The 27054-nt window shown below is 48.0% G+C and overlaps 2 protein-coding genes across 2 annotated transcripts; one reads left to right on the top strand and one right to left on the bottom strand.

Annotated features, from left to right (window-relative positions):
- Positions 1 to 995: 995 nt before the first annotated feature.
- Positions 996 to 23700, top strand: LOC121299992 (sortilin-like). The gene is made up of 20 exons (XM_041228302.1): positions 996 to 1392; positions 9015 to 9074; positions 10378 to 10451; positions 10685 to 10787; positions 11145 to 11309; positions 12529 to 12602; positions 12877 to 12926; positions 13600 to 13727; positions 14105 to 14249; positions 14474 to 14629; positions 14861 to 14967; positions 15627 to 15729; positions 16458 to 16629; positions 17032 to 17222; positions 18443 to 18632; positions 19069 to 19185; positions 19623 to 19731; positions 20010 to 20122; positions 20408 to 20534; positions 20804 to 23700. The coding sequence occupies exons 1-20, from the start codon at positions 1111 to 1113 to the stop codon at positions 20816 to 20818; spliced, it is 2481 nt and encodes an 826-aa protein (XP_041084236.1). The 5' UTR covers positions 996 to 1110; the 3' UTR covers positions 20819 to 23700.
- Positions 21953 to 26952, bottom strand: LOC121299994 (neugrin-like). Its single transcript, XM_041228309.1, has 4 exons — positions 26758 to 26952; positions 25935 to 26247; positions 25450 to 25560; positions 21953 to 25076 (listed from the first exon to the last, which is right to left on the bottom strand). Exons 2-4 carry the CDS (start codon positions 26189 to 26191, stop codon positions 24461 to 24463), a joined length of 984 nt encoding a protein of 327 aa, XP_041084243.1. The 5' UTR covers positions 26192 to 26247; positions 26758 to 26952; the 3' UTR covers positions 21953 to 24460.
- Positions 26953 to 27054: the final 102 nt, after the last annotated feature.

Here is a 27054-nt window from a genome sequence, read left to right as displayed (position 1 = left end):
CACCTCGGGTGTTGCTTTATAACTCGGGCAGTGATGCCCTGGCAGTCTGGGATTAATGGTATTCAGCACACCCTGTCCCTGTCATTCTCCCTTCCACGCTGCCGCTCTATGGGGACTGTACGATTGATCTAAACAGTACGACGGGCGCTGTGCAAAACCCGTCCATTACACGGACTCCCCTGGTCATTCTTGCTCGAATCTGGACAGCAGGGGCGCACACAGCACCGTGTAAGCTTGCCGTGGCAAGCGTTTCAAGAGCAGTCCGCTCCAGACAGCAGGGTGCGCCCCCAGCCAGAGAACCCGTCTGTTTAACGTGTGGTGCAAGGCTCCTGTTCCTGCCGGTGCCAGTCGTGTGACCCCTGCAGGATCGCAGGGTAACAACAGATCCCGAAAGGAGAGCGAACTAAGCTTTTTAAAATGCACTTGTGAAGACTGGCGGTGTAATCGCTGGAGATGCTTTTCTTTTGTCAAAACTAATACAAAAACCTGGCTTGTTTTCTATACTGAATTAAAAGTATAAGAAACTAAGGCGTGTTTTCTCCAAGCATTTCTTCCTTTCTTTACCTTAAGTTTGCTTGAAAGAAGACAATCGGTGATAGAATTATAAACAAAACACTTTGAGAGTGCTTAAGATGTGACAAACATGGTCTGTGCTGTTAAAATGTGTTTTAAACTTAAACACGCATTTTCTAATAATGCTGAATATGAATATATATGTCCATTCCTGCCCAATGAAAAAAGAGCGTTCCAGGCTTTTCTAGCCAATCAGAATTCCGTAACGAGGTAAGCTTGGGAGGATTCAGCCAATGAAAAAAAAACAAAAAAAAAAAAACCAAAACAACAGTACAGATAGCCTGGTTTTGTTTGGTTGCGTTCTTGACTGACGTCGAGAAGAGCTTATCAGAAAGGGAAGGCGCTGAGAGGCAGCCAGTCAGCTTGCCGTGTGAGTGGAGTAGGCGGTATCGCCAGCCCCAGCTTGCTTCGCCAGTGCTCCAGTGCGCTTGCTTATTTCGTGTGGTGTCGAGAGTTGCATGGTCGTGTGCAGCTGCTAGACGAGTTCTCAGTAATGCACATTTAAACATAACATATCTCAAGTCGCCTAGCAACAGCATGACCCTGGTGTTAAGCTGCGCGGCGCTGCTAGCTAGCGTTGTGACTCTTTCGTGCGGGCTGGGGGTCCGCGGCGGAGCGAACCCCGCCGGCTCCCGGTTTGTGAAGACTCGGACAGTCCGGGGTGTTTTTGGCAGTGCTGTTAACGAGGGCTCGGCGCCGGACCCCCCCGCTTTCGCCCTGCACCGCGACAGTGAAGCTGACAAACGCAGCACGGAGCTCGGAGATGCCTGTAACGACTGGAGAGGGTTTGCAGCCAGGCTCGCTAACAACACGCACCCGGTAAGCACGCATTCGCGGACACGGTGATCTTTACTTGGTAGCACAACCACCCCTGTCTGTGTCGTCGACTAACCTGCAAGGGATGTGTTTGACCGCAGACCGCTGCTTGAGGTGTATATCGGCTGCAGTTCATTGATACCCGGCGACATGTCTCTGAAGAGATATACGGGACTCGGGTTTGCAATGGAAACGCGCTTGATTTGCAAGCTTGGTTGGCAGGCGTCAGGTGAGCAGTGCATTAGGGCGTGCGCTAGCTTCATTTCTTATCTTGCAAGACGAAATTATATTTAGTCTTCCAGCTGCAGAACTCGTTTTATGAATCCAGCCCAACTGCATTCGCTTAGACATTTGTTGTTTTAATTGCATTGTTTATTCATCAGACAAAAAAACAAAAAAAACAAGTGACGCGTGCGTTTAACATGCTGACAACGAGACCCCAGCGACGGTGGTAGTGTTTTGCGGATTATCCAGCCAAACTAACAATCGTTATCTAAGGGAAATGCACGCTTTGTGCACGACAGACACGACGAGGATGGTTTTCTGCTACCGCATTTTACTGATGTGTGCTCATCACTGTCGTCTGTAAACATTCACATCCCCTGTGCATAAAGTAAATAAAATACGCGTTTGAATCGGCGTGGGGTCGAAGCTGCGTGCAGTGCAGAGGGAGATCTCCGTTATATCCAGCACGGAAATTAGCTGATCGGATTTTGTTTTGCAGTGGGACCCGACGTGCCGCTGGACCGTATTGTTTCACTGGTTCACAGTGCAGTGTTTGACTCGTACATGCCTCGTATTGCTCGAGTTGTACACGCCAATGCAGCAGTGTATCCCCGAAGTATAATGCAGCACCTGCTTCCTGCCCTCTGCCCTGGAGGAGGCTTGTTTGACTGTGATTGATTGACAACACAGGACACTGGTAGTGGTTTCCAACAGAGTTGCATTGCCACCTCAGTCCCACCTTCACCAAAGCAATGGGGAGACTGCGATGCAACGGGAGGCTCGCTTCCACGCCTGCACTCTGATGCACAGGGACGCTCTGGTTAATAGACCTATCCCACACTCTGTCTTTGGGTACAGTCATGAACAGGAGGAATGAAAACCGATAACGAGGGAAGCATGTGCTGGAGGCGTGGAATTAAGACATGCAAAACCATTCCATTTCTCATAGGCAAGCTAGCAAAGGACTACCCTCCAAGTTCACTATTATTATTATTATTAGTATTAGTATAGAAGGATAGATGGGCTGCCGTGAATTACAAGGTTATAATTGCATCGATGGGATCTGGTGACCCTAAACTAAGAGAGCGAGGTGGGAGTGGTCTATGACTCCAGAACCCCTGCGAGGCAGTTATACCCTGAAGTCATTCCCTTCAGCCCCGCTGCTCAGCGTTTCTGTCGATTCCTCCACTCTGAAGGTCTCTATCGAAGGTGCATTTTCTTTGCTGTGTTTCCCTGTTTTCTTTGGTCTCCGGTGAATGATTCTGTGGTGTGGGGATTTCACAACGGGCCGACCTTTCCAGCACTTGGCATTTTAAAAAAATATAATCGACAGCAGCTTTGCTGTTTGTGTCTCAGTGTCTGTTTTATTAGTTGGTAGATCTGACCTCGGCAGCACAGAAGCTCTTTCACATCCAGGATCCCTTTTGAACTAAATAATTTACAATGAGGTGGAGGGGGTGGGAGAGTCAAGATTCCTTTCTGAAAATAACTTTTTGTTGTTGTCTTTCTGTACGAAACCAGAACGCACGCCTCTCGCAATGGGTTTTGTTTACAGAGTACGCACACACGTTTGGACAGCGTGGACTGGCCGTTCTGTACTGGGGTTTATTTTCAAAGCCACTTTCTCTTAGTCTTGGCAGCGCTGGTGTTTCTGGTGCACCGCGGGGTTACAGACTCACTACACTGGTTTTTGTATTCACAAGGTTTGAGTCAGTGGTGTGGATCCAGGAGCTCAGGCTGCTGTTGTAGAGAGCTTGAAGTCAAGAGCCTGCTCTTCAATCACTGTCATCAGGGTTACTGGGACGTAGCACCCCGAGTAAAAAAAAAAAAAAAAACTCCCTGAAATAGCAGCACCACACACACACACACACATGCACACACTTTGCAATAACTGTATACGTGTATCTTCATTCATGCTTTATTATACAGCTGTAGGTCGTATTTGTTTTCATGACCCTCCAGTCGTTTACAGTTCCGTTCTGTGCTGATTTGAAGTTACCTGCCTTCTGAAACCCTGTAGAGTGCAGCCCCTTGCTCTCACCCAGCCAGTCTACAGGCATTAGGGGAACCTGCAGCCTTTTCATTCACTGCACGTTCTTTTAGCTTCCCTGGAAGTGCGAACCATCGCTTGTCAAAAGACACACGCGGCCTCGCTGCTGTTAAGAGAAGTTAAAAACAGTAGACAGGAGCTAACAGTTTCTTTTTTTTCTTCTCACTGAGCGATCAGAGTGTGCAGTGATCTCTGGGTCTCCCCCCGTAACCCGAGACTTCTCATTAGTCACGACTCTGCCTTAGCTCTCCACGATTGAGATCTGGTGTGACCGGTTCTCAGCCTGCACACGCAGCGCTTTTGAAACCTTGAGTTACTGCTGCATTGCAATGCATTCGCTCGGGATGCCTCTGGGGTGATGTCATCATCTCGTTCATGAGGAAAGTGCTTTGAAGCAACGGGCTGGTCTTTCAGTAGCAGTCCTGCTCGCTCACAGTCGGTGATCACGGCTTCAAACCCACACATGGTCCTGTCTGAGCTGTAAAGATAGAGTACAGATACAGCGCAGTGCTTCTCCCCTGGATGTTTACTGTGTGCGTGGCCCTCTCTTCAGTGTACTGATGCTGGATTGGCTGAGCTGTTGAAGATCGGATCTTAGGAGCTCCAGCCTTGCATTTTGCAGCTGGATGTTATTCCCCCAGCAGACCGGACCATTTCTAGCCACGGTAACAGTTCATGTGCTGTCCACCACTGAGGAACAAAAAAAACCTTCCGAAATTGCATAGCAGTGTGAGCCGTTCGCTGGTTTTACTGCAAGACGCACCCTAGCTTGTTGCCTAGACACTGTGGCAAATCAAGTTTGTTTTAAAACCTGGAGTGGGTGAAACTGCTATGCAATAGGAGTCTGTACTGTACTTTCAGACTGGCCTTTAGGTCCCTGATCATTCAACCTGTTTTGAGACAGATGAATGCAGAAGACTGAGGGTGGGTCATTTACCCCACTATTACCCCAGTTAATCCCCTTGCTAACTAACTATCAAACTCAACCAGAGCTTGTAGCCTGCAAGCTATTATTGTTCATCTTGTGTTTTAGCAGTAGCTCGGAGGAGGTGGAGAAAGTGTTTTGGTGCTCTGTTTAGAAATGCTTCGCTACGTGCACGTTGTCTTGTGCGTTTCAATCCGAGGCACCCTCCTTTTCGAGGGAGAGGCGCGTGATGTTTGCAGCTTGGCGAGTCAACAGGAACGTGACGCTTTGATCAGAATGGCTGCGGGTGTGCAATGCTGGTGCCAGGAGGGTGACGGCGGTCTGTTGGAGTGTGTGTTGGTTATCATGCTGTGTTTGTCTTCTCCAGAAAGTTGGCTTTGTCCTCTGCCCTATCACGTGGGTGTCGGTCGATGATTGATGTGGCGTTGCAATGCTTGTAGGGGTTAGCTGACACACCTACTGCTTTTAGTACTTGCAAGAGGGCGGCGGCTCTTATTGATTTCCAGTCTGTTTCGCTTGGGTGGCGCTGTGGGCTTTCACTGCATGGTTTTTGCAGTTTCGTTTTTACTGTTGATTTATTTGGTTGTGCTTAATTCTGTGTTCTGAGTTTGCAGTTCAGGTCAGTTTGTTTGGTCCAGCAATGCAGAGGGTGTTGAAATGGTGTGGCACTGCATGCAGAAAGAGCTAATGTTTTTAACCTACTGTTCTATCCTGCAATTCCACGTTATTCAATGCAACCAAAAGGACATGCCCCTCTTTGTATTGGGGCTGTCTGCTGTTGTAATTACAGTATTGTTTTCAGATCTGCTGTTTGTGTGTAAGCAGTAAAAATGTATGGAAAAGAAAATGGAAAAGGTATATTGCACAAGCTTAATTCAGAGAGATGACTTTCCTGAGATCAAGCGCTGCTTCGCACTGTTGCGCAATTTGGAATGGTGGAGTTCTCTCTGCGATTCTGTCATTGGATTTGAATTTAAGAAAAAAAAAAAAAAGTATTTCGACAAGGCTGTCAGCCTGAGACCTGATTAATCTGCAAAGCGTCCTGCACCTACAAGCTGACAAGGTTTTATACCTCGACATTACCCGGCACAGCAATCCTAATTAACAAGGGCAGCTCAGCCACGGCAAACCTGCTTCATTTCAATTGCAAATCCTTCTCTCTCGCAGGTGACGCGGGCAGTGCCGCACACCAGGTGCCTGCAGGACGAGAGGGGTGTGAAAGAGCCCGACCAATCTTTCATTCCTTTCATGGCCTGACCTTTCTTTTCCTTGGCGTTCAGACTTGCCAGCCTGTGTGTTTATATTTCATAACTGGGGGGGTGTTGGTGCAATGTGTCTCATGGAACTTTTTATCTTGAGCCAAAGCATGTTGAATTGCTCCCTTTTTTTATTATTTTTAACCCCAGCTGGGAATGCTCAGATGGAGTTGCCTCCCCTCTGTAACATACTTTGAGTTCTGGAGGACTGCGGATCAGTGGGACAGTTCTGTCAAGTCTGACAGAGTTCTGTAACTCGCACACACACATGATTAAATGCCCTGTTTGTGAAACCGAGCGGTGGTTGAATCTTGCTGCTCGTTGCCGTGGTGATTTTACTTGTTTCGAGCCCGCTGTCCGCTTTGTACTCCTGTTGAATCATTTTGCTCCAGTGCTGGTGTTATACAGGCTGTGCAATCAGCAAAACCAACCAACTGCAAAATAGTAAACGTGCAAAACCTAAGATTGTACGGGCCCAGCTGATTGAATAGGTGTTACATAAGAAGCAGCCTGACAAACCGCAGGACTGTAACAAACCAGCAACATCGATTACTCTTGACGTGGCTTGCAACTCAGATATAGGGGAAACCGGATTGTGTGCTGTCAGCAGAGCTGACACACGCTATCACAGTTAAAAGAAACTGGAGCTGCTTGCAATGAAAGACGTCCATTTGTAGATCGGACTGATGAAATGAGAGAAAGCGTTCACAGAACACTGGACTACAGCATCAGGATGAGAGGACTGGACTGGAGGCTGCACCCTCTCCCGAGCACTCTGCCCCCAGGCCAGAGAAAGGGTTAGGGTTGGGGGTGGGGGGGGACCTAAGATATGTGTTCTGGTGCAGTATTAGCAACACGTTGTGGATTTCCTAAATCCTGGCAAGGCACAGACTGCTTTGCAATCGGAGTTGCGTTCGTCCTACAACGCGTGTGCTGTTTTGATCTCAAGCGTTTTCACCTTTCACATACTGTGCCTCGTTCTTTTTGTTGGCTCTCTTGCATAAAGCAGGCTTTGTGCACATGTACTGGATTGTGCCTCATAATAAGAGCCAGCTTTTTTTTTTTTTTTTTTTTTTGCTGTCCTGAAATATCCAAGTCCTGCTGCTGCAAGAACTTGAAGGTGATTCTTTTTTTTTTTTATTTGTTTGTATCTTTCCGTTGTTGACTTTCGCTCCCGAGCTGTGCAGCCCGCGGTGAAGATCTTTCCCGGGATCTGCTGCGTCAGGCGTTCCAACGACTTCTATTCTGTTTACAAAAAACAAATCTGATAAAATAACCCGCAGAGTTCAGCTGTCAGGGCTTGATCCTAATCAGCATGACATGTTTCCACGACGCCTTTTCACCAGTCCGTCCTTCTCCATGCGTTCCCTTCCCCTCGGTTCAGACGTGCTTGGAGGTCAGAGGTGCTTCACAGAGCAGCTCCTGTGAGGCTGCAGGGGTGCTGTAAACTCCCTGGGGTTTAGAGGTGACACAAAGCGAAGAGCTTCCACAGGGCTCTGTCGTACCCGTACCATTGTGCTCTCTAACTGGAGTGTAAGGTTTGATTTCCCCCGTCCTGCAAGTTGCTCTGCTGGTATTGTCGTGCATGAGTGAGACGATCCCAAACTCATCATGTGCTTATGAAACCCCAGACATCCGGGGAAAACATCTGGGATTGTCCCGGGTTTTTTGACCCAGTTGGAAATTGCTGTATTTGTGTTTGTATCACTACACGACTGTAGCAGCGCGCTCTGCAAGTTGACAGCACAGTCTCTTCTTGTTCTCCAGGGGTGCCTCGGTTCCAGTCGGGGCTTTCTGGTCGATTCGAAGACCCTCTGCCTCAATCGGGAAGCTTTCCTCTGCACACAGCTGCCCTGGCAGCTATTCCAGTAACTGCTGAGAGCGACGGTTCCGCATCGTATACCTTGCGCACCAGGTGGTGAATAGCAGTGATTTATGACTCTGTGTTTCGAAAGCTTTCCCTTTTGTCCAGGGCTGGCCTGTTTAATGAAATCTCATGCCCTGCCTAGGTTAGCAGACAGAGTGGCACACCTGGCCCAGGCTGAGAGAGCACAATGTGCTTGAGTCGTTAACGGACGTTTCTTAATTGCTTTCTGATATGATGGACAGCCATAAAGTCAAACAAACTTTTCTCAGCCCGTGCCGCCATCAGAGTGACACTGGAAGAATCTATCGGGGAGGGCAACAGACATTTTACTGGGATCTGGAATGGTCTGGGCTTGCGTTTGAGGTGGTGAGATCCTAGTAGGGAAACCGTGTTAGGAGCCTGGTTTAGAGAGCAGTTCAAGCTCGGCTGCTGTGTTGAGATTGAGAAGCCTCTTCACAGGCTGTGTTTTGTGTCTCTCTCTGCTGGGATTCGCCACTGGAATGGGGGTCACGTTGTGCTGTTTGGCTGGGTGGGTGTCTCTGCTGTCAGGCAGGGAGAGGCAGGCTGCTGCTCCCGCTGTGAAGCTGTCTTGTCAGAGTGCTGTTCAGAGCACAGCTGTCTCCCCAGTAAATACAGCACTGTAATTAGAATACGGCATCTCACTGGGCTACAGCTTCAGACTGTGTGTGTGTGTGTGTGTGTGTGTGTGTGTGTGTGTGTTGGGGGGGGTCCTGGGGTTCTAATTAAAATCTGAAATAATCCTTCCGTCTTTCAAGGGGATATTGGGCAGAAGCTAAGGAAAAAAACAAACATGAAAACCTGTTCAGGCACTGTGTGTGTTTTTTGAAAAAAAAAAAAAAAAAAAAAAACGCGAAATGTGATCCACTGCGACAGATAAAATCAGCACTAATGTAATGAGAGTAAATATTGAACTGCTGAACAAACGATCGCGTGCTAGCAAGTCAAACACTGGGAACAGAGCTGCAGTTGTGTGTTGGGTCAACCCCCTCCCAGCAGGGTTAGCGGTGCTCAAGCTAGCTGGAGCGCCAGTCTGCAAGTGGTCACTTTCACTGCTTGCCAGCTGCTGTTCAGTGCATCTCTCTTCAGTCGCTAAAACAGGGTGTTGTACATGTTTACTGAAGCAGCAGCAGTGAACTTATCATTACCCTGTTAGCTTGCTTTGATGGGGCTTTTACTGGCTCACTGGGGCCTCATTAACCCAGAATGATTAGCTCAGTGAAACATGTAGTCGGTTTGCTACTGCTCTGAATTTAAATCCCCTGTTTTCTCTCTTCCTTGCAGTTTCCCTTCTTCGATCTGAGTGGCTCGGTGTCGCTGGCCTGGGTGGGCGATGGGACCGGAGTAAGTATTTCTGCTCGCATTCATACAAGGAGGTACTGAAAGTTTTTCAAATTTGTTGCTTTTCACTCCGTACAGAAATAAAAAGCTATGGTCTCTAGTGACTGCAACGGAGTGATCTGATTGGCTTAGGATGCTGTAGCACTAGAGAAACCACTGCCATCTGATTGGCTTAGGATGCTGTAGCACTAGAGAAACCACTGCCATCTGATTGGCTTAGGATGCTGTAGCACTAGAGAAACCGCTTGTCTGCTCTTGATTAAAAGCCAGTAGGGAGATTCTTTTAAAAGCCTCCACTTTCGTCCCGGCTGTTTATCCATAGCACACTATTGAAAAGAAAAAAAGGCTATCCCTGGAATCTGGTTCAGAATCTCTCTTCATTATAAAGCTGGGTTCCTGCCCAGGATTCCCCGTCTCATCCTCTTTCCAGTTCGCTACAGTGTGCTTGTCTCGATGCTGGCCTGGTGTGCTGCTGTTTCACCGAGGCACAGACAGCAGCTTCCTTTCTGCTGTGCAGTCCAGTGCTGGATCACTGCTGGAGCCCAGGATTTCAGCGCTGTTTATCTCTGTCGATGCGTTGCTAAGAGACACGGTGGGGGGGGGGGGGTCATTGTCTTGCAGACTAATTAAAACACAGACAATGTCTTTCATTCTACTTCATGCGCACTGGTAATGTTATAGGCTTTTAACTGTAAAAAGAAAAAGATGAAATCACCTAGAATCCCATCGCATGCTTCGCTCTGGGCTTAACTCAGAACAGACTGCAGTGAAGGCTAGAAAGGCTGCTGCAGTTCTGAGCTTTCAAGCCTCATTACCCTGTCTTGCACCTGACAGTAAGATGAATCGTACTGTAGAGTTAATGAGCTTGCCTCTAGCTAATATTAATTGGAAATATTACAATTTCATTTAGTTAGTGGCAGTGTAAGTTGTTTTTTTTTTTTTTTTTTTTTTTTCTTCCCTTCTCCGCCCGCAGAATATTTTTTGTGAAACTGCCGGGTGGATGCAGGGAGCTGCTGCACGATCAGTATTTGCAAACCGCAGGATCAGTTTGTAATGAGTCATTGTGTTGATCGTGTCAGTTAAACCCAAGCTCATCTCCCTTATAATACCGGTCTTGGTTCTCATGGGAATCCGATTTGATTTTAAACATGAGCAGCACGGTTGTCTGTCGCCAAACGCTGCGTTTGCTGCAGGTGGAGGGCAAGGGGCTTGCTTATTCAGGGTCCTGTCTGCTGCTTCTCATCACTTGTGTCTGGAATAATCATGTTGGCAATATGCCTTTGCTTGATGTTTTACTTGCTTGCAGGTAGTCCTGGCATTGACTACGTTCCAGGTGCCGTTACTGCTGGTGAAATTTGGCCAGTCCAAACTCTACAGAAGGTACCGATCTCTATTTATTTTTCATCTGTTTTTTTTTAAATACATGTATAGCGTTGAGAGAAACCAGCAATGTAAAAGTGCAGTTGCTTGCACACAAGCGAAGCTCCGCAGGCTCGAGTCTCAGTGCTGTGCGTGTGTGTTGTTTACAGTACAGTGTGTGCTTTGTGAATCGGACCTGGTTTAAAAGCGGTCCCTTGTCTGGAGCAGTGCTGTGAGATGTCGTCTCGTTTCAGTGAGAATTACGGGAAGTCATTCTCGGATGTCAGCGGCCTCATTAACAACACCTTCATCCGCACAGAGTTCGGGATCGCCATCGGCCCGGAGAACTCCGGCAAGGTCTGTCTCTCTCTGTGATTTGAAACGATAGCGGGATTGCCACCTGCCTCTGCTCGGGCAGATCCACGCCGCTGTGGCGAGCCCGTAGTGGGGGAGTTAGAATAGGAATCGGGGTGGGAGTTGCAGAGGTGTGGTGAGGATTTGAATCTCCGCTGTGTAACAGCTTAGATGCAAGAGTTAGCAGGGGGGCTTGTCGAAAGCAAAACGGGCAAAACTCCAGCCGTTACCCTGGTTTTATTGCCCTGGATTATTAACCGAAGCGTGTTCCTTGTTGTTCTCCCTGGTTCCTTGTTTAAACTCCCTGTCGTCCCCCCCCCCCCCCCCCCCCCCCCCCCCCACCCCCCCCCACCCCTGCAGGTGATCCTCACGGGAGATGTGTCGGGAGGGAGCGCAGGAGGCAGGATTTTTCGGTCTCTCGATTTTGGGAACAGGTTTTCCCGTACGGATCTGCCCTTCCACCCCCTGACGCAGATAACCTACAACCCCAGGAACGCCAGTCAGCTGCTGGTCCTCGGCATCAACGTGAGACGAATCAATACGCCGTGTCCCTGTGTCTCAGCTCTGCATGTCTCCCTGTAGCACTTGGATAAGGACTGCCCTTCCCATGCAGTCCTTATGTTGCAAATATCTCGCATCCCCTCTTCCCGTACACTCTCCTCCTGTCTATTTGTCTTTCTTTTGTTAATGTTTGATTTCATGTGCATGTTGCTTTTTCTTCCTTTGTGTGGGTGTCTTCTGTTCCCCTTCTGTCCCTACGTCTCCACTGTCGCGTCTCAGATGTTGGACATCGTATCTGCAGCCCCTGTTTCCACCCCCAGTCAAAGCTTCGGTCATGTATTGAACAGAACGTGTGTTTTATTTAAGAACTTTTAATCCACCACTGGAGAACTTCAGGACTCCCTGTGCACTGAATTGCCAGCCTGCTCTCTGCTCCCTGCGCACTGAATTGCCAGCCTGCTCCCTGGGCACTGAATTGCCAGCCTGCTCCCTGTGCACTGAATCGCCAGCCTGCTCCCTACTCCCTGTGCACTGAATTGCCAGCCTGCTCCCTGCTCCCTGTGCACTGAATCGCCAGCCTGCTCCCTGCTCCCTGTGCACTGAATCGCCAGCCTGCTCCCTGCTTCCTGCTCCCTGTGCACTGAATCGCCAGCCTGCTCCCTGCTCCCTGTGCACTGAATCGCCAGCCTGCTCCCTGCTTCCTGCTCCCTGTGCACTGAATCGCCTGGGCGCAGTTCTCTGTTTCTCAGTCTTGTGGATATTCATCCCTTCACACAATGCAGTCACCGCAGAGACTGATTTGCATTTAAAAGAAAACCTGCATTTGGATTGATTCTCTCTATCTCTCTCACACTCACACATGAAATACATATTTACTAGGGCTTTGCCAAATGATATTAAAGGGTCCTCAGGATCTAAGGATGACACACTGGTGGTTCTAAGACCTGTGTGTTAATATGCATCATTTTCATTGACACTAATTTCACTAATATAAATGTTGCCGTGCGCCCTGCTGACTGATATTTGGAGCATGGCACACTGTTGCTAGTCCCTCGGAGCTCTACATGTTCCTGCAATTCTCTCCACCTGTCCTGCTGTGTTGATCAGCTTGGGGAGGCAGTCGCACCCACACTGAACTGTTGTTGAGACTCTGATATCCAGAACAGCGTTTCTCTCTCTCAATCTGTTTTCAGACGTGCAAGTCTCTCCATGTTTAATGTGAACGTCTTTGTGTTTCTTTCAGTATGACCTATGGCTCTCCCTCGACTTTGGGGAGACGTGGATAAAGATGCACGAGACTGTCTGCCTTGTGAAATGGTGAGGTGTCAAAACAACAGGATATTGTTTTAAAACAACGTCCTCAAATGAGTTAAATCTGCCATGTCAAATCCACCTGTCGAATGAATACGAACAGTGTGTTCACCTGTCTGTCCCGTGCCTCGTGTGTGTTTTAGCTGAGCTGCAGCGGCAGAATGATATTTTAAGGGCTGCTTGTACAAGTGCAACTCGTTTTTACCATTTGCACCCAGTGCTGTATTTATTAAGAGAATGGCTGAGGTGATGACTCTCTCTCTCATCTGTGTTATTCTAGGGGTCCTGAGAACACAATCTTCTTCACCACCTACCCCAACGGATCATGCAGTGAGTAGCGGGGGGTGGGGGGTGGGGTTAAGTATTAATACAGTGCCCCCCCCCCCACAGTGTCGGCCTGTTGCGTTCATGTCCTTATCTGTTTAAGGGGGGAGGGGGAGACCACGTGAACATGTAGAACTACAATTGAATGGAATAGTGCACAAATGAAAAAGCAGTTGCAGATTTTAATGAAAGCTCAAGGTGTGCCCGTGTGATTGCGGCATGGCCCAAGTCCTTGCGTGAGGCACGCTTAGTGGCCGGTAAGGCCTTCGTGTCATTTAAACTGTGTTCTCCGATCTCGGACAGTCTCATATCTGATTTATACAGCATTGCCCTTGTTTCAGTTTTGGAAACTGGAACGTTCTGAGGGTCAGGGGGTCGTGTTTTAGGACGTACCAGTCTGGGTCTTCGTTTGGGTCTGTTTTTAATGATCTGAACGCCGGCGCTGTTTCACTCTGTATTTATCCAGCTGGTAATCTGACCCACGTATTAATGTTACTACATAGAACACAAATCATCTGGTTTGAAAATAAAGAGATCAAGATCAAACAGACCTCTTAGCGACCTGCACTGTGACCGCGCCATTGAGACCACAGTGGAGTGTGGGTGCATTTTTACGACATGCTCCTGCTGTTTGAAAATGATGTGTTTGATCAGCTGTTTGTTCAATTTGTTGTCCCAGTTGATCGGGGGATGCTGGAGCTCAGGAAGACGTCCGATTTTGGGAAGTCCTTCCAGACGATCGGCACCAAGATCTACTCCTTCGGTCTGGGCGGCAAATTTATCTTTGCGTCCGTCATGACTGGATCGGTGAGAGCCAGAGTCTCCTCCTGCTAATTCATTGTTTAATCTCAAGGCAACGCTGCACCATGGTGTCCAGTTCCTCATGAAATATATACAGGAGTGACAGAGACTTACTGGACAGCTGCGTAAACGCTCAAGTGTGCATGCTTTTAGATCTCAGTTATCTAGATCCCTAACAAAATCCTAACGATTCTGATACTGTCCTGGGCTGGGTTCTGTTGTGTTGGGGGACTGCTTACCCCCGGCACAGGCAGCTTGTACTAAAAAGAGCTTCAACTCAGACCTGCATGTTGTGATGGACATCCCACCCATGCCTGTGTGTGTAGTTGCACAAGTCTGCACCTCTCACCCTGGCTCTCTCTCTCTCTCTCTCTATGCCACAGGGCACGACACGGGTGATCCACGTGTCGGTAGACCAGGGGGAGTCATGGAACATGGCCCAGCTCCCCCCGGTAGGTCATGAGCAGTTCTACTCCATCCTGGCAGCCAGTGACGACATGGTGTTCATGCACGTGGACGAGCCAGGGGGTACGTGTGGCGCCGTGGCAGTGTTCCAGAGGGTGGGCTGCAGCGTTAACAATGGGTTCAGAGGCTTGCTGCTGCTGAGAGACGCTGTCTCTTAGTTTCACAGCGCTTCTCAAATTGACGTCTGTTATATCTTTTTAATTTCCTAAAGGGAAGCGAGTAGTAAATTCAAGCTCGGGTTGCCCCGTGTTTTTTTTTTTGCATTCAGTTTTGTTTCACTCTTCCAGACACCGGTTTTGGCACGATCTTCGTCTCGGACGATCGAGGAATCGTTTACTCCAAGTCCCTGGAGAGACACCTTTACACGATGACGAGTGGGGACACGGATTTCACCAACGTGACCTCTCTGCGGGGGGTCTACATGACCAGCGTCCTGGCTGAAGGCGAGTCTCTCCAGTGGCTCCCTTTCCTGAGATGGTATTGCCAGGCTGCTGTGAATCAGACCTGCTGTCCGCTGTCTTCACGATAGGTCTTTCAGAACTGCACATTTAAGACCTACAGTTCTGGCCAAAAGTTCCTCATCCCCCCGTTGCCAGTCCCTCCTCCCACTTCTCCAGCTCAAGACACAGTGGGACCTCGTGGTAATGATGATGTGTCTGGCATTTCTGTTCCAGACGGCTCGGTGCAGACGGTGATCACGTTTGACCAAGGAGGAGAGTGGAAGCCCATTCGAAAGCCGGAGAACAGTCAGTGCGACTCCACAGCCAAGAACAAGGAGATGGTGAGTCCGTGGGGAGAGCAAGCCCTCCTGTGAGGCTGGCTTCAATCACACCTCCGCCGTCGCTCAGGGTCATTTCTAGTCCCTCTAGTCAAGAGGCGATCCAAGCAGACTGGTCCCCTTTCACTCGAGCGTCTCGTAGGAGCCAGACTTGTAACCTAAAATGAACTAAACTGGGGTAGAACTGGCCAGGAACAGTGAGCTCTCTGTGTGGAAAGTTCTTTGTGCAGCTGAGGGATGACAAAGTGAACCGAGTTCTGAGGTCTTAAACGGACACCGACGTGAACCTTGGTCAACATCACTCACTCACACACACACACAAGGCAAAACACGATTAGTCAGTAAAACGTCAAACACCTGTGCGTTTGCAAGGCTCTTGAAAGCCTGCCTCTGCAGTGTGTGCTTGTATTTGCATGTGGTTAGAACACTCTCTTCACACTGGCACGCAATGCTCTTTGGACTCTGAGTCGCCCTTGCAATTGGTCTGGGTGTCTCTCTAATTAACCCCTTTGCTAGACGGAGGCATAACCTGAGCGTTGGCTGTGTGTTCGGGTGAAGTGGCTGGCACGGCCGGTCTTGTTCAGTGGAAGGTGTTCTCTGTCTCCTGCTGGCTGGTGTGTTGCAGTGGTAACCCTGCATTGTTTCCTGTTTCCTCTCTGCAGTGCAGCCTCCATATCCACGCCTCCTACAGCATCTCTCAGAAACTCAACGTTCCCATGCTGCCCCTGTCCGAGCCCAACGCTGTGGGCCTGATCATCGCTCATGGTACAGAGAATGAGAATGTGACGGGGGGGCAGGGGCAATCCATTAAAACAGACATTCTTTAGATGAATTAGGGCTTTGTGGATAGGGCTCCTTGTGAGTGTGGTAGTATTATTACAATTTTTTTTTTTTTTTTTGTTCCTGGGTAGTTAAGTGTTATTTCCTAATTGCTTATGCCTCAAAAGTATAGAAAATGGCTATTATTCCCCACAAACTTTGCTTTTGTGACCAGGACAGTGATATTTCAAAATTTACGATTATACTGTAAATACAGTATAATCGTAAATCTCGAAAAACTACTCGCTTCTAAATCTTTTGTAGTCATTTTTGTATTACTTTAGTATAAATACATGTTAATTTGGATTCATATGTTGTTTTTTTCTGACTTTATGTGAACGAAAAGACACACATTTGCCCGTTTTCCCATTGGAAATAGTGATATTTTGAAATATCACTGTCCTGGTCACAAAAGCAAAGTTTGTGGGGAATAATAGCCATTTTCTATACTTTTGAGGGATAAGCAATTAGGAAATAACACTTAACTACCCAGGAACAAAAATGGTGTTACATAGTGTTATTTAATCTGGGCTATGATCTGGCAGAATCCAAACACATTGTAGCTTTTCATATATACGTGTAGTCCTGTTTGTGATTTATCAGTAAGTGGTGGGGGCTGATTCCAACGCCCCACCCCCAATGTGTGTCTCATTGGCCCTCTGTGCTTTCCACAGGCAGCGTGGGGGACGCGATCTCTGTGATGACCCCCGATGTGTACGTGTCCGATGATGGGGGGTACTCCTGGATCAAGGCTCTGGCGGGACCCCATCACTATGCCATTCTGGACTCCGGGGGGCTCATCGTGGCTGTGGAGCACAGCACCTCCCAGCCCATTAAACACATCAAGTGAGCCAGGGTCGCCTGGGTGCTTGTGTTTCGGCAGGCGTCCTTGAATCGCAGGGGTTACTGTGCACAGAACGCAGATTGAAACGGGCTGAGCGTTGGCTGTTGGTCTTGTTGCTAGCTTGTACTAATCAGATGGAGCCCTGATCTTCATCCTTGTTCCCTTCACTACCCTTATAAAAGATTATAACAGTGTTTTTACACTGGATTGTTTTTTGCACATGGTTATACTACCATAGTTTTCTCTGGCTTGTCATGCTTATTAATATGCTTTGCCATACCTCGCTGTTCTTTACAATGCTTACCTATGCTTTACCATGCCCTTTGCTGTGCTTTTACTCTGGAGAGGCTCTTCTATAACAGGTGAAGTAATAACCCGTTTGTACTTGTTTTTCGTCGCCGCAGGTTCTCCACAGACGAGGGGCAGTGTTGGTACCGGTACAACTTCACCGCTGACCCGCTGTACTTCACGGGCCTGGCATCGGAGCCTGGGGCCCGGTCCATGAACGTCAGTGTGTGGGGGTACCGGGAGACTTTGATCACACAGTACTGGGTCTCTATCACCATCGACTTCAATGAGCTGCTGACCCGTGACTGTGAGTCCACCAGCGTGTAGATATGAAGCTGCATCATTCACCAGCATGTAGATATGAAGCTGCATCATTCACAGGGGCTCAGAGCATTTAAATAAAGAACATGTCAACTAAAAAAACAAGTGTTTTGAGTAATTAGCAATAAGAAGCGCTCTGAACGATTGGAAAGGGTCAGGGTTTGAGTAATTAACAATAAGAAGCGCTCTGAACGATTGGAAAGGGTCAGGGTTTGAGTAATTAACAATAAGAAGCGCTCTGAACGATTGGAAAGGGTCAGGGTTTGAGTAATTAACAATAAAAAGCGCTCTGAACGATTGGAAAGGGTCAGGGTTTGAGTAATTAACAATAAGAAGCGCTCTGAACGATTGGAAAGGGTCAGGGTTTGAGTAATTAACAATAAGAAGCGCTCTGAACGATTGGAAAGGGTCAGGGTTTGAGTAATTAACAATAAGAAGCGCTCTGAACGATTGGAAAGGGTCAGGGTTTGAGTAATGAGCAATAAGAAGCGCTCTGAACGATTGGAAAGGGTCAGGGTTTGAGTAATTAACAATAAGAAGCGCTCTGAACGATTGGAAAGGGTCAGGGTTTGAGTAATTAACAATAAAAAGCGCTCTGAACGATTGGAAAGGGTCAGGGTTTGAGTAATTAACAATAAGAAGTGCTCTGAACGAATGGAAAGGGTCAGGGTTTGAGTAATGAGCAATAAGAAGCGCTCTGAACGATTGGAAAGGGTCAGGGTTTGAGTAATTAACAATAAGAAGCGCTCTGAACGATTGGAAAGGGTCAGGGTTTGAGTAATGAGCAATAAGAAGCACTCTGAACGATTGGAAAGGGTCAGGGTTTGAGTAATTAACAATAAGAAGCGCTCTGAACGATTGGAAAGGGTCAGGGTTTGAGTAATTAACAATAAGAAGCGCTCTGAACGATTGGAAAGGGTCAGGGTTTGAGTAATTAACAATAAGAAGCGCTCTGAACGATTGGAAGGGTCAGGGTTTGAGTAATTAACAATAAGAAGCGCTCTGAACGATTGGAAAGGGTCAGGGTTTGAGTAATTAACAATAAGAAGCGCTCTGAACGATTGGAAAGGGTCAGGGTTTGAGTAATGAGCAATAAGAAGCACTCTGAACGATTGGAAAGGTCACACTAAGGCAATGCGACGAGGCCTCTTGGCATACTTGCAGTGTAGTGTGGGGATTCATATGTCTCTCTGTCTCTCCCTGCAGGTGATGAGAAGGACTACATCCAGTGGCTGGCTCACTCCGATGACCTGAGCGACCCCAATGACGGCTGCATGCTGGGGTACAAGGAGACGTTCCTGCGCCTCCGCAAGGCCTCCGTCTGCTGGAACGGCAGGGACTACCTCGTCAACAAGCAGCCCAGCACCTGCCCCTGCACCCTGGACGACTTCCTCTGGTAAGCACCCCCCTGAGCCGCCCTTCGGAGGGGGGTCCTCTCGCTTTTCAAGGCGGCCCTTTGCTTGTTACGGTGTGTATCTCCTTGCTGAAATGGCCTTCTAATAATACAGCTGTCCCTGTCCAGGAGCTGGAGGGTGAGTTTGGAGTGTTTCCTTAGAGAGGGGGAGTTACCATTACTGCCGCTAATGAGAAATTATAGTAACTAAATGATTTTCTGTGAGAGGTCTGTTTGTCAGTGTTAAACATTGAGTTGTTCTATTAACGTTTTATCTGTAATAAAACGAAATGTGAAAAATAAAAAATAATTTCACACGGCTGTGAGTGTGCTGCTGGATCCACGTTCTCCCTGGATATAGTACTGTTTGCTCATTTTGAATTCTCTCTCTCTCTCTCTCTACCCCTCCCTCCTCCCCCTTCTCCACTGTGTTTTCCAGTGACTTTGGATACTTCCGTCCGGAAAACCGCTCGGAATGCCTGGAGCAGCCAGATCTTAAAGGTCACGACCTGGAATTCTGCCTACACGGGAAGGAGGAGCTACTCCAGACCACTGGGTAACGAGAGGGGGGGGAATTAAAAATCTGTATTTGAGTGCTGCATCCCGCCAGGTCGGATTGCCGCCGCACCATTCCCGTACACTTTGAACCACAGCACAGGAGCTGATTAGGTGCCAGGAAGCAGTGGTCCAGGCACTTTCTTAAACAGCTTTCCATTTAAAAGACCTGATATTATATTTAAGAGGTGGGGTGCAGTGATAACATGTCTAGTGCTAATAAGAGGTGGAAAAAACGGATTTCAGAACCTTTTAAAAGTACGTCCGTTAGACAAGTTGCCTTCTTATGATGTTGTCTGTTGGGCTCGGTTCAGCTTTCTGCAGATTTTATAATTGCATCTGAAGACCCTCGAACCCCCGCTTCATAAAGGAGCATTGTTAACGCTCGCTGACCAGCCAGCGACTCCCTGAATCCTCTGTGTGTGCTTTGATTGGCAGCTACCGTAAGATTCCGGGGGACAAGTGTGAAGGCGGGACCCTCCCGGAGAGGAAGGTGATCGATCTGCGTAAGAAGTGCGTGAGCAACCTGCTGGAGCCGGCGCAGCTGGTAATTAGAATTGAGCTCCGGGCTGCAGCTCTCTCCACCAGGGTGAACAGGCTTCATGAGGTACCTGTTCACCTGGGGGGAGGTTCAGTTAAACAGCAGAGAGTGGGGCTTGGATTAAAGCAAAGTGACAGGGTGGCCCATCCCTGAGCTGCAGCTTGTGTTCAGTCAGTCAGCGAGGGGTGAACCGCAAACCAGGGCGGAAAAAACAGAGCTGTTCAGCTATAACTGCGTCTTTTTTTGTAATTGAAACGTTCTCTCTCTCTCTCTCTCTCTCTCAGGCTACCACACCCTCCACCAGTCCTGCCCCGATTGTGGCTGCAGTAATCGGGGTGCTGGCGATAGCGCTCGTAGCTGGGGTCCTCCTTGTGAAGAAATACGTCTGCGGAGGGAGGTGAGTTCACTGAAATCGAAACTTTGCTGGAAAGCTGGCCAGTCTCGTGTTTTTTAAGCACACAGTTCAGTCTCCACTTAAGAGGCCCCTGGGACTGAACTTCAGGGGGTGCTGAGGTCAGGATCGGGGTGCAGTCTGTGTCTGTAAGGAGAAGCTCAGACTGTTACTCCAGCAGGAGTGGAAAGGCCAATGGAGCGTTCCCTAGGGGTCTCCTGCCAAGATCGGCAGCCTGGTGCAGTAGAATTGAATCCACACTCAAAGCTTGTGTCCCTCGTCTCTCCCCAGGTTCCTGGTGCACCGGTACTCCGTCCTGCAGCAGCACGCAGAGGCCAATGGGATTGAGGGGGTGGATGAGCTGGAGACTAACTCCACCCACTCCAGCAGACGGGACTATCATGATGACTCAGACGAGGTACCTGGCTGCTTACACTGTGTGCATCGAACTCCACTCTGTGTATCACTCCATTGAGTAGCACGCAATCGCAATTCTAACAAAACTAAAAGAAGCAGTGAGTCCTTACTAGCCAGCAGCTTTGTCTACAGACTTGGTTTCCTGTAGTTTTCCCTTAGATCACAGTATATACTGTACCCAGTATTTTTGCTTGCGTAGATTATAATGCATCGTTGGCTCAGTGATTTGTTCTCCTGCACTAACTGTAACCTTGTTGATACGTTGCACAGGATCTCCTCGAGTGAGAGAGCAGATGAAGACCACGCCCCCCCAGCCTGCCCAGCCCAGCCCTGCAGAATGCCCCCCTCCCCCTCGTTTTCTGGAAATACAAAGCAAAACTAAACCTCTCTACTGCAAACTTCACCGTGCACTAAAGAAACAATTAAACTAACCATTTAAATACATTGCAGTCTGCAGACCAATAGGCAAACACTATGTTTTATGTTAGCAGAGAGAGAATTGAAATCAGCAAACAGTACTATATACAGCTTTTTCCTTTTAAACTTTCTTTTTTAATAAATGGATTCCTGTTGAGCGCTGTGGAGTGAGAGAGAATATTGCAACACTGACTGGAAATGGTGTTAATACAGGCTAGCGCCCCCTATGGACTGTATGCAGCGCTGCCAATCTGGAGGCATTGGGAATGAAAGTACTCTGTTTACTGGCTGTTTGCACAGAGCTCGCAGGCCGTCAAGCTGAAGATGTGCAAATGTTGGCTTTGTTTAGGATGACTGTACTTTTGCTTGTCGTCTTTTTGTTTGTTTTGTAACTTGCTCGTTTTTGTTGTTCTTGTGTGCGTTTCAAGTGCAACAAGACGAGAGGAGGTTACATTCCCTCCGAGGGCAGACTGGGGGTGAGAATTTCTTTACTGTTGCAAACCCAGATCTTCAGTGGATCCTGTCGTTCTAATAATTTGAAATGCGCGGCTGATGGCGATGGTTTTGCAGAAACGTCAACTGCATCAGTACTCATATTGGACTTGCATCGTAATTATGCTGCTCATTGTGTAAAGTCATCGCAGACTGCTGTCAGCTCAGTCCTGTGATTGCTTGTTTTTAACACAGATCTAGCTCTGTTTGGTAGAGATTTATATGTCCAAGGCTTAGTAAACTGGGGTAGAATTTATTTTGACAAAGAATGCCCCATGGCTCCTCGGCATAGTGTAGGTGTCATTTTAATTTTCAGGTAAAGTTTTGAAATTGTAAAGCTAAGTTTTGTCCTCTGCACCAGGAATACTGAATTGTAAATATTCACAATGCTTAGTTTTCACAGACTGGACAGCAAGGTACCAGTAAGCTTTGCTACAGAAGAGTAAGAGCTGGCTACTTCTGTTAGATCGTTTTTAACCTAAAGACCAACCTCAAAGATTTTGGTATTATTTTTCTTTTCTAGTTAAGCATTTAATTGATAGAGAAAGTCGGGGGTATTAGACCAAAAAGCTTTTTACGAATTTCAAAGCCATTAAAACATCATAACGTTTGAAATGATTACTAACGCAATTTTTGATTGAGCAAACATTTGAAGGAGTCTTTTTGACACTTTGAACCAGCCAGTAAAGCACTCGATTCTGGAGGTATGCTAATTTGTGTGTTTTTTTTTTTTTTTTTTTTTTTAATAGATTGTAAAATGTTGTGTGTCTCTATCTCTGTGTGTGTGTTTGGGAAAAGCTTCCTGGCCCAAGTCAGGTTTTCAAAACTATTCTGCAGCCCGGTTCTTATTTTTGACCCTTGGTGAGGAGGATCAGAATTGAGCACCTGTGAACTTAGCAATAAAGCAGAGAGTGTCCGGCAACAACAAACCTGCAGAACAAATGCAGCATCAGTGTCTGCTGTTCCTCCGAGTACAACCTTAACATGGAGGAGGCATCGCTGCAGGCAGAGGAGCAGCTTTTTAAAAGGCTCTGTCTCAATAAGCTCTAGATGAGGTTTTACAAGCTGCTGAGAGTCTTAAACCTGTGCAAAGCTGAACAGCCCCCAGTGAATACTTGGCGAGTTAAGGACCCCCTAGGAGGACTAGTCTTGGATTTGCATGTGACGTTTGGGTCTTACAAAATGTTCCAGCAGTGCTGAATGCATTGTGAATTTACTAGGGGTAGGAGAATGGAATACTAGTTTTGTGGTGGATTAATGTTGTTTTATATCCTGATTTTGTAGGCTTGAAAAAGATAAATAAACTTAACTAGCAGCCTTGTACTTCAGTATGGGTTTTTTTAATGCACGAATAGTCTTTTTCAGTAGTGTTGAAACAAAACTACAATACTGTGGTAGAGATTACAAACCCTACCTCCGAATGAGCCGAAAATCCTGTCGTTAGCCATAAAATACAGAAAGGACCAACCGGGACAAACAGGCTGCAGCTCTGAGCTTAACCCAGAGGTGCTTTCCTTCGGAACAGCTTTAGAATGATCGAACATCGCACATTCTAAATTCAGAGCGCCAAAAGAAAATCTTTATAATCGGAAATCCAAGCATGCATTGAAATCCGAACACTGGGGGAATCGTAGAGGGTTAGAGGAACACCAGCCAAGTACCCTCAAATCTGTAAATTTGAGATGGTCAGTCCCCTCCCCCCCCTGGTGGTTTGAGAGGTGAGCATTTCAGGAAAGTTTGGGTCCTAATTGCAAACCAATGGGGTCAGTAGGGTCAGGGGCTGCTTGCACCACTGGAGGGTCACTCTTGACACGCTTTGTGGAACTGGCCATGCTTGGTTGCCTCTGTCAGTAAACACAGAGGAAGAGCTTGCAGCTGGTGTCTGAGATCCAGCCGTGAGCGATGCTCTCGTTAAATTAAAAGCAAGCCTTGCAATGTGAATTTCGTTTTGAAGTCGTACCGGCGGTGGATGGCGCTGGTACCGCGGGCTTGCTCTGAAGGATGTAACACAGCGTCTGAACGAGGACAGCTCTCTCTGTTCCAGTGCTGCATGTAGACTTCAGTGCCGGGCTGTCAAAGGATTGCTCTAACTTAAATTTTTTCTGTATATTTTGAAAATGTTTGGTTTACACTGTATTAATAGTAATAAGAACTGTGATTAAAAATAATAAACTTAACAGTACTTTCTTTTCTTTTCATTGCAATGCAAGAGTTGTTCCCCTGCTACTGCATTAATAAAGACAATGTCATTTTAAAAAGTTTGCTGAGAGTTTCAAAATAAAGATGGGGGTGCGGAATCCAATACACATCAAACAGTACTAAAGAAAATCTGTTCGAGTTTATTAGACAGCCAGTGAAACAGTTTACAAGCTAGAACACAAATCTGAAAAGAGCGCTAGGCCTGAGAGCAGCGTGGGCTGCAGATTAACTGACAGTGCATCGCTCTCCACACGATACTGGATCTGATCCCTTGGGAACAAGATGTCTGGAGCTAGAAGACTGCAGGTAGAAAGCTCTTCCTTCAGAGTTGGGGGGCAGGGAGTATGCAGGAATGGCAATCAAAGACTCCCATTGCATAGCAGTTTGATCCACTCCTGGGTTCAGTTGAAGACCGGAGCTTGTTACCCATACACTGTGGCTCATCAAGCTTGTATTAAAACGTGGAGCTGGGTGAAACTGCTATGCAATAGGGGTCTTCTTCCCATCCCGGAGTATTTCATTGGCCTTAAGGGTTGTCACGACACCTTACAGTCTGCCTAAATAATATATTGCAGGTGCCGCTTTCACTGGGTCACAAGGTCAAACAGCAAGGTAATGTGCAGCAAGAACAGGGACTGTGGACACAACTGCTGAAGTGACCAAACATCAAGAACTTCAGCCGAGGCACGTCTGTACCAACGTTCATCACAGGCCTTCTCAAGTGACAGCTCAAATTTAACGTGTGGCACACGTGTGCCTCCAATATAAATCTCAAATTACAATTGTTTTTTTTTAATTTTTATGTGAACTGGTGCTAATTCAGATCCTGTACAGAAAGTTCCCTTCGCTGTCATAAAACTCATTCCCCTTCCGAACCACCCCCACGCTGCTTTGTGGTGTGCTTTCAGCCAGTCTTTCCAGCTCCTGGTCAGTCAGCACCTCTCCACTCCACCCCTCCTCCTCCTCCTCAGTGGAACAGCCCTGTCTCTCCCCGGAATGCTCAGGCTTGGGGATTTCTCTGGAATGCAGGGTTGGGGAGTCCCCGGAACCTTCAGCCTTCTGAAGGGCAGCACTGCTGGGCACCGTGAAGTTAGCAGCCAAGGGCAACAGGCCCCCTCCTCTCTCTGCTGAATCCTGTCGAACGGCAAGACTACCACCGCTCGCCTGGCTGCTTGTGTTTTTCATTACTCTTGGTGCCGGCAGCATGGCATTTTGCCCGCTGGACAGCTCTGGTACCTTTGAGTCTCTCTGCACTCCGCTTGGCAAAGACTTCAGCCCTAATTTGGACAGGACCCTGGCATCCTGCTTCGCCTTTCTCTCTAAGGGGGGTGCGAATTTACTCTGAAGGACCCTTCTGATGACGTCAGGATTCACGTCAAACCCTTCAGCCAGCCGAGGTACTGTCCACTCCTCGGGGGACTCCTGTCTCAGGTACCTGGGGACAGAGGACAGAGTGAAGCAGAGCAGCAATGCTGGATCATCACAGGTCACTTCCCATATCAGCACGAAGCAATTATAAACCTGCTTCGATTGGTCCTATTAAATAAACACGGCTGAAACAAATACTCGAGACTCGAACGCTCCTGTATCGTGCTGTATTGTTTTCTTGAACAGCAGCACTTAAAAGGTATTTGAAATAATCATTTTGCATTATTTTTAGGTAACTCTGTCCTGTGGCGCGCTGCTGTGTACAGCCTGGGTCTGCCTGCGAATGCTTTGGTGAAGCTTGTTTTTACAGTGGCTCCCTGGTTCAGAATATTTCCTCGGATCTCAACCACCTTCCTGGTTACCTGACTCTTCAGCCCTACCTGATCTGCTCCATGGCTTCCCAGGTCAGCCTCCTTTCTGGTGGACCTGGGGGCTGGAACTCTTTCCGAATTCTCTGGAGCCGCATCGCTCTTTGTCTTCTCCTGTCAGCGCTGGGAGGGGGGGGTGACAGAAAGGAGATCAGCTTTGATAGCTTTCCCTGGTTCAGAATGAAGGCCTTGTGAATCTGCCATGCTGAGACTGTTTGATACGCTCCTGAGTTTCACAGACCCAGACTGACACCAAGATTAGTGTTAACTGGGGTCTGTGAAACCAACCGTTGGGGCATTGGTTTATTTTGCACTGGGGAGGGCCTATTAAAAACGTTTCTTTCCCCATAATGCTGTTGTTTTTCTGTTGTATAAAGAAGGACCAACCACATCTTAACCAATCTGCTAAACCCAGCCAGCCGCTTCTGAGCCGGTGAGCCGTGCCCAGCCCCCTGCATCTCAATCCCTGCATCCCTCTGGAACAGGTCCTGCATCACCTGATCTCTTCCTCCAGTCTCTCTTCTGCTTCCTCCAAATCCTCCGCTTCCAGCTGGAGTGATCCATTCCTCCGGTCCGCTCCCGGTCTCTCCCGGGCCGCACCGCCTCTGGATTTCCACTCGTTCCGCGTGGAGAGGCAGCGAAACAGAACCACGTTCACAACCGAGCGGGGCACAGCCAGGGCCAGCTGCTTCAGTGGACCTGGTTCTGATCGGATTGGGAATGATAACAGCAAAGTGCAAACTCGATGAAACATAATGCTGTCACTAATAGAGGAGTCCAGCAGGCAGGGAAGAGCTGACTCACTCTCTCCTGCAGAGAGGAAGACAAAAAAACATTTCAACGACAACACAATTATAATTACAGCAAGGAGACTGAAGAGTTATTCTGACACGCAATACGGGGATGCAAATAAGACTCCTATCTCACAGCAGCATCACCCATTCCAGGTTTTAATACCAGCTTGATTTGCCACAGTGTACAGGCAACAAGCTCAGGTGTGTTTCATGAAACTCACAGTATAAACCAGGAATGGATTACAATGCTATGCAACGGGAGTCTAATTTCAGTCGCTGCAATAACGTTCTCTATATGATTCTTAGAAGGGCGTGCTAGTCTCTCACAGTGTTGTCCCAATGCATCGCTATTGCAGTTTGGAAAGTGTACCACACTGCTATAACCATCTTATTTTACATATAAACAAACGCCTTTATTTCCAGCCACATGAAAACATGACAAACGCTGAATTTCACTATCGGTTTAGTTTTGCACACAGCCTGGCTGACACCACAAGGTTAAAAAAACATTATAAACGTCACTTACCGAAATGAACACGAGATGTGGCAAATTCGTACAGATCAGGGTGCGGTCTGACTACAGCGCTTCACAACACGAAGCAGCTATCAGAGCCGTGTGGCTGCATGGCATCGACTGACACAGTCCTGAGCTGACAAACTACTCCGCGTCCTGACCCGTCCTGACCCGTGCTGACCCGTGCTGACTCGGGCTGCTTTTCCCGACCCCCTGTCGGTCCGGGTGGGGGGAGGGGGGGGCGGAGTCGGCCGTGCTCCACGCATGCGCACTGTCCCGGCAGACAGGGGGGGCGGGGAGACACCCTCG

Source organism: Polyodon spathula, chromosome 25 (assembly GCF_017654505.1).
Source record: "Polyodon spathula isolate WHYD16114869_AA chromosome 25, ASM1765450v1, whole genome shotgun sequence".
Taxonomy (NCBI): Eukaryota; Metazoa; Chordata; class Actinopteri; order Acipenseriformes; family Polyodontidae; genus Polyodon; species Polyodon spathula.
The sequence above is the reverse complement of the archived record's forward strand: the minus strand, read 5'-3'. Positions and strand labels throughout refer to the sequence as shown.

Bases quoted from the DNA above. Each gene is read 5' to 3' on its own strand.
- LOC121299992 (XM_041228302.1), top strand. From the start codon at position 1,111: ATGACCCTGGTGTTAAGCTGCGCGGCGCTGCTAGCTAGCGTTGTGACT. The intron at 14,250-14,473 runs GTACGTGTGGCG...TCACTCTTCCAG, and splicing joins GCACGTGGACGAGCCAGGGG to ACACCGGTTTTGGCACGATC. The intron at 20,123-20,407 runs GTGAGTTCACTG...GTCTCTCCCCAG, and splicing joins AAATACGTCTGCGGAGGGAG to GTTCCTGGTGCACCGGTACT.
- LOC121299994 (XM_041228309.1), bottom strand. From the start codon at position 26,191: ATGTTTCATCGAGTTTGCACTTTGCTGTTATCATTCCCAATCCGATCA. The intron at 25,561-25,934 runs GTGATGCAGGAC...CCCCCCTCCCAG, and splicing joins AGACTGGAGGAAGAGATCAG to CGCTGACAGGAGAAGACAAA. The intron at 25,077-25,449 runs GTAGGGCTGAAG...CTCTGTCCCCAG, and splicing joins GAAGCCATGGAGCAGATCAG to GTACCTGAGACAGGAGTCCC.